The sequence below is a fragment of the Calidris pugnax genome, unplaced genomic scaffold (genome assembly GCF_001431845.1).
Source record: "Calidris pugnax isolate Ruff unplaced genomic scaffold, ASM143184v1 scaffold245, whole genome shotgun sequence".
NCBI lineage: Eukaryota > Metazoa > Chordata > Aves > Charadriiformes > Scolopacidae > Calidris > Calidris pugnax.
In genome coordinates, this window is record NW_015090982.1 from 213,784 (window position 1) to 219,770 (window position 5,987).

At 51.6% G+C, this 5,987-nt stretch overlaps 2 protein-coding genes across 4 annotated transcripts in view; one reads left to right on the forward strand and one right to left on the reverse strand.

Moving 5' to 3' along the window:
- MED20 (mediator complex subunit 20) overlaps positions 1 to 4,095 on the forward strand; it is a 4,555-nt gene extending 460 nt beyond the window's left edge. Inside the window, exons 1-4 of one of the 3 annotated variants that reach the window (XM_014953760.1) lie at positions 677 to 698; positions 784 to 938; positions 1,616 to 1,869; positions 3,445 to 4,095. In XM_014953760.1, coding sequence (XP_014809246.1) covers positions 685 to 698; positions 784 to 938; positions 1,616 to 1,869; positions 3,445 to 3,660 — 639 coding nt within the window. In that variant the 5' untranslated portion in view covers positions 677 to 684 and the 3' untranslated portion in view covers positions 3,661 to 4,095. The other 2 variants (XM_014953761.1, XM_014953762.1) reach the window with 2 other exon arrangements.
- On the reverse strand, positions 23 to 586 carry LOC106894743 (bystin-like). Its single transcript, XM_014953601.1, has 2 exons — positions 295 to 586; positions 23 to 207 (listed from the first exon to the last, which is right to left on the reverse strand). The coding sequence occupies exons 1-2, from the start codon at positions 563 to 565 to the stop codon at positions 23 to 25; spliced, it is 456 nt and encodes a 151-aa protein (XP_014809087.1). The 5' UTR covers positions 566 to 586.
- Positions 4,096 to 5,987: the final 1,892 nt, after the last annotated feature.

Here is a 5,987-nt window from a genome sequence, read left to right on the forward strand (position 1 = left end):
TCCCATCCCGTCCCCCCGCTCCTCACCTCAGCGGCGGGTTCTTGTTCATGAACATCTCGATGGCCGCCTCGTCCTCGGGGTCCACCACCACCTCCCCGCAGTACTCCCCTCTCCCGGCTGCCATCGCCGCCGCCTTCTCAAGGGAGGGCCACTCTTCATCCTCATCCTCCTCCTCCCCCTCCGAGCCGGAGCCGCCACCCACGGGGCCTGCGGGGGAACGGCACTGGCTGAGCCCGGGGCCCGGCACCCCGCGACCCCCGGGGGGGGGCGGGCGGGGAGAACTGGGGGGCTCACCCAGCGCCGTGCTGCGCTTCTTGGAGGGGACGGCGGGCGCTCCGGGGCCGTGCTCGGCCTCCAGCTCCTCCTGCTGCCGCCGGGCCTGCTGCAGGATGCGCCGGGACAACCGGGCGTCCACGTAACCGTCGTCATCCTCCTTCTCCTCCTCGCCGCCGCCGCGCCGCTTCCCCCGCGCCGTGGGCCGCGGGGCCGCCTCCTGAAGGATCTGCTCGGCCAAGGGTAAGGCAGAGCCGGGGCCGGGGCCCCGCGGCCGCCGGGCCTTGGGCATGGCCGACAGGAGCCGCCGCCGCCACCGGCCCCGCGTGCGCCTACGCCCCACCCCTTCCGCCGCCGCGTCGGCCCCGCCCCTTCCGGCGTCTCGTTAAACCCGCCCCTTCCGGTGCAGCGATGGGGGTGACCTGGTAATGGCGGTGGGAGAGGGAGGGGGGAGCGGCCCGGGATGGGGCCCGGCTCGGCGGGTCGCTGAGTCCCTCCTGGGTTGTTCAGCGTGTCGCAGGTGCCGGTGGCGGAGGGGAAGAGCGTGCAGCAGACGGTGGAGATCCTGACGCGGAAGCTGGAGGTGCTGGGGGCGGAGAAGCAGGGGACGTTCTGCGTGGACTGCGAGACCTACCACACCGCCGCCTCCACCATCGGCAGCCAAGGTCTGGCACCGGGGGGTACCGGGACCGGCTGAGAGAGCTGGGGGGTTCAGCCTGGAGAAGAGAAGGCTTCGGGAGACCTTAGAGCCCCTTCCAGTCCCTCAAGGGGCTCCAGGGGAGATGGGGAGGGACTCTGGATCAGGGAGGGGAGCCCTAGGAGGAGGGGGAAGGGTTTTAAACTGAAAAAGGAGAGAATTAGGTTAGATCTGGGGAAGAACTTGTTTGGTGTGAGGGTGGTGAGAGCCTGGCCCAGGTTTCCCAGAGAAGCTGTGGCTGCCCCATCCCTGGAGGGGTTCAAGGGCAGGTTGGAGGGGGCTTGGAGCAACCTGGTCTGGTGGGAGATGTCCCTGCCCGGGTGTCCCCTTGATGATCTTTAAGGTCCCTTCCAACTCTAACCATTCTATGATTATCCTCGGGCTGCCAAAGTCTTTTTTTCCCCTCTAACTTAAGAAGAAAATACAATTTATTGGGCTGCCAAAGTCTTTTTTTCACCTCTAACTTAAGAAGAAAATACAATTTATTCACTGAATGGATGGCTGATGAAAGTGCGTATGAGCGGTACAAGGACCCTGGGGTTAAAGGGAGAAGGAGGACAGAGGGAAAAGCAGAAGCTTCTTTAAAGCAGTCCCAAGCAGAGGACGGTGGGTTTTACAGCCCTCGTGCCCTGGCTGTTGTTTCAGGGCAGACAGGGAAGCTGATGTACGTGATGCACAACTCCGAGTATCCCCTCAGCTGCTTCGCCCTCTTCGAGAACGGTCCCTGCCTCGTAGCAGATGCCAACTTTGATACCCTCATGGTGAAGCTGAAAGGCTTCTTCCAAAACGCCAAGGCCAACAAGATAGAGAGCCGGGGCACCCGCTACCAGTACTGTGACTTCTTGGTGAAGGTGGGCACGGTGACAATGGGGCCCAGTGCCCGTGGGATCTCTGTGGAGGTAAGAATCATCTTTGAAGGGTATGAAATACGACTACAGACAGGGAAATCCTGTGTTGGGAGGCTGGAGGAGAAATCCCCCTCCCCACTGTGTCCAGTTTTGGGTGTCCCTCACCACAAGAAAGACATTGAGGGGCTGGAGCGGGTCCAGAGAAGGGCAAAGAAGCTGGTGAGGGGTCTGGAGAATAAGCTTTATGAGGAGAGGCTGAGGGAGCTGGGGGTGTTCAGCCTGGAGAAAAGGAGGCTGAGAGGAGACCTTCTCGCTCTCTCCAACTCCCTGAAAGGAGGGTGTAGCCAGGGGGGGTCGGTCTCTGCTCCCAAGGAACAGGCAACAGGACAAGAGGAAACGGCCTCAAGTTGCTCCAGGGGAGGCTCAGATTGGAGATTAGGAACAATTTTTACACGGAAGGGGTTCTTAAGCCTTGGAATGGGCTGCCCAGGGAAGGGGTTGAGGCACCATCCCTGGAGGGATTTCAGAGACGGGTTGACATAGTGCTGAGTGACGTGCTTTAGTGATGGGTTTTTATCAGTTAGGCTGCTGGTTGGAGTGGATGATCTTAAAGGTCTCTTCCAACCTGGACAATTCAATGATTCTGTCTCTCGATTGTTGGTAGTTTGTATAGATGCGTTCCTGCATGTGGCAGGCAGGGTATTCATCCTTTTCACAGCAAGGTTTTATTCAGGCAGGGATTTTGGGGCTCAGCTGCAGCTACGGAAAAGCCTGTGGTTGAATTGTCGATAAAGAAAACCCCGAAGGGATGCCATCAAACTGCAAAGCTGCTTAAAGTCCTGGTGCACAGCACTAGTGGCACATCTCGGGTTAATCAGTGTATCGAGGGGGACAAAGCAACCTCTTCAGCTGCTAATTCGATGCTGATTCGGGTTTTGCTTTCTCTCTCCATCCCAAGCAGACACAGCCCGGGAGAGCAGGGCTCTCTTGCTGCAGGTTCTGCTCACAGGGTGTAAAGATGGTTTTCTCCTCAGCAGAGAGCTTTTGGCAGGCGTCAGTCCTCCCCCTGTGGCGTGCCCACCTGGATTGCTGCACCCTGGGGGTGCACGGCGGGCTTGAATCCTGCCATCAGACCGCTTCCGTGCTCCCTGCTTGATGCCACTGCTGCTGATGAGGCTGGAGAGCATCGGCTGCCAAGTGCCAAGGGCCTTTGAGGGGGTGGAGGCCAGGCTGGAGCAAACTCTAAAGGGAAATCCATCAGTGCTTTTATAGGGTGCATTTTACCTCCCCTTCCCTTTTGAAGGGATTGCTTGCATGTTCCCAGCATGTCCTAGTCATTTGTATTTGTCCATCCTTGTATATGCTAAATATTTTAGATATTCCTGGATAAGACCAGGTTGGATGGGGCTTTGAGCAACCTGGTCTGGTGGGAGGTGTCCCTGCCCAGGGCAGGGGAGGTGGAACTCGATGGTCCTTAAAATCCCTTCCAACTCTAACCATTCTATGATTCTGGGATGTTTTAATGACAATATTCTCTCTCTAGTGAGGCAGAGAACGAAAGTGCGTTGCCTCCTGTGTGATTATTGCCCCCACCGTGAGCTTCAGGGCTGTGGTTTGTGTTGCCAGGTGGAGTACTGCCCCTGCGTGATCGCCAACGACTGCTGGAACCTGCTCATGGAGTTCATGCAGAGCTTCATGGGCAACCACACTCCCGGCATCCCGTCGGTGTTTGGCACCAAGCACGACAGCGTCTACAGCCCAGCAGACACCATGGGTCAGTACATGGAGCTCTTCAACAAGATCCGCAAACAGCAGCAGGTGCCGGTAGCGGGGATCAGATGAAAGGACTCCCCGGAGCTCAGTTTAGAGCGAATACATCCTCTTCTCTGCCTGCCCATCTGGATCGGGAGTCCCTCCAAAAAGCAGCACTGGAGGCAGCCCAAAGCGGTTTGGTTTTTGTTTCTTTTTTTTTCCCTATCAGTCTCTTTCCCCTGTTCCAAAGCAAAGGTCAGGAATGCTCTGAGTATTTCTTGTTGTCCTACCTCCTGGATTTGAGCGTGTCTGGGGTCGGGCTGGTGGTTCTGATGGTTCTGTGTGCACTGCTTCGTGCGGGGGATTACTGGTCATCGGCAGAAGGCCAGGAAAGGAGAAATTCCAGCCAAAATGCATGCAAGGGCAGAGTTTCCTTGACTGCAAACAGCTACGTGAAAAGGTTTTGGTTTTTTTAATATTTTTTTTAGATATCCATGCGAAAGTGTTTTGTTATTTTTCATCAAAATAAAAAGCTATATTTTTTAAATATTTTTTTTAGATATCCATGTGAAAGTGTCTTGTTATTTTTCATCAAAATAAAAAGCTATATTTTGTGAGGAGACGGAGTCTTTCTGCACAGCAAGTGTTGTGCTGTTTATTGTTTATAACTAAATTGTAAATAAACAATTTATAAAAACAAATTGTTTATTTACAGCTTTTGAAATTTTCTGTTGCACGGAGACAATTCTTCAGCAGAGTTTTATTTTTGATTTGGTTCAAGAGCTTTATACCCCTGCAGCAAACTAATTTCCCTGCGGCAAAATCTACAGGAGTTCTTGCCTTCCTATTATGGGTATGTTCTGAGCTTGCCTTCATCTTTTAGATCTGATGGGAGTATTAAAATCTCCAACCTCTCAGATGATACCGATGAAGCCTCGTGATAAATAAATAAATAAGCCTGGCAGGAGCCCTCTCATGCATTGAAAGAGAACACCAACCGCTTTATCTCTGTTTTTGAGAGGCTGGTAATAAATGGCCTCTCTCTGCACACCATTTCTCATTTGAGAAATCCTGGTGACTTCAGCAGATTTAATGGAGTAAGGAAGGATTTGGGGAATAAGAGCCAAAAATATAAGATTTAACTATACGATATCACTCAAATAGTTGGGGTTTTTTTTAGTGATGATTTATTTTTACAGAAGGAAACCCAGGGAAATTAGATCTCTTTTGAGCTGTCTGTCCCCTTGGTTTTCCATGTTCAGTATCTGCCTTGTAGCTGGCATTTTTTCCTCTCTTCCCTGCTCCACCCCCTGCTCTAGGCTTTAGAACACGCAGAAACACCCTCTTTCAGGCACCAACCTTTGCACGGGGCTTCCGTTGTGTGTGTGGCAGGGTTCCAGCTCTGCAGCCTGTCCTGGACAGAAGGGGTGGGTGTAGAGAAGGTCGAAGGATGGTTTTAGGAAGGGAGATTTCCAAGAAGGATGGTGGGTTCCTCGTGAAGCAGCAGCGTCCCTCTTCCTCGCAGAAAATATCCTTCATTCCTTGCCTCAGATGAAGAGTCTGAAGAGCAAGTAAAACACAAATAGATTTCTCCTAAATATTTTTTTTCCTATTGAAGTTTCATTACTTGATTTGCTGACCGGTGGGAGAACTAGTTATTTAGATAGGACTCCTTTGTGATTATCATTTATACCTGTAAACCTAATTAACTGTTAGAGTGCCTAGAGCTTTTAGTGTGGGCATTTAATAAATTTAATCAGCGCTGGGTCCAGAAAGATCTGGTTAATGAGCCATAATAAATGGCATAATGTACCAGAAGTGTGTTAGAAATTCCAACATGCTGAATGTACTGAATTTTTGCAACTCTTAGCTCAAGTTCATGACACATGCGCTGACTTCATCACTGAAAATTAACAGTCCCACTGAAAATTCAGTGAGAATCTGACCCGCTGTCGTTCCACATAGTTAAGCGTGGCTGGGAAAACTTAGGAAAACAAACTGTAGTCTTTGTAGGGATAGTTATTTCTGTCCTGTTTCCCATTTTAATTAAGCCTTTTAAGGTTAAAAAAAAATTACCTTTTAATGACCAGATTAGTCATGCTGAATGTTGCTAATGCTTTATTAATTCCCGAAAGATGCTTTCTGTAACCAGAGATGTCAAAACTCTGGTCACATGTCTTAAAAACATAAAATGTGGGGTGGAATCTCTGGGGACTCCTGTGCTCTTATTAATACACTGTACTGTTCCTGGAGTAATAAAACGGGACCCCTTGAGCTACATTCTGCCTTCAATTACACCGTTACAGCCATTGACGTCAGTAGGTTTCCACGGGTGTATAGATGGGGAGGATTTAGCCCTTTATGTCTTAGCAAAAACATCTCTGGCTGTAACTGCGTTCTGTGAAGGAGGGAATTGG

Excerpts from the sequence above, each read along its gene's own strand:
- LOC106894743 (XM_014953601.1), bottom strand. The coding sequence starts at position 565 with ATGCCCAAGGCCCGGCGGCCGCGGGGCCCCGGCCCCGGCTCTGCCTTA. Across the intron at positions 208-294 it reads GAAGCGCAGCACGGCGCTGG|GCCCCGTGGGTGGCGGCTCC; the intron begins GTGAGCCCCCCA and ends GTTCCCCCGCAG.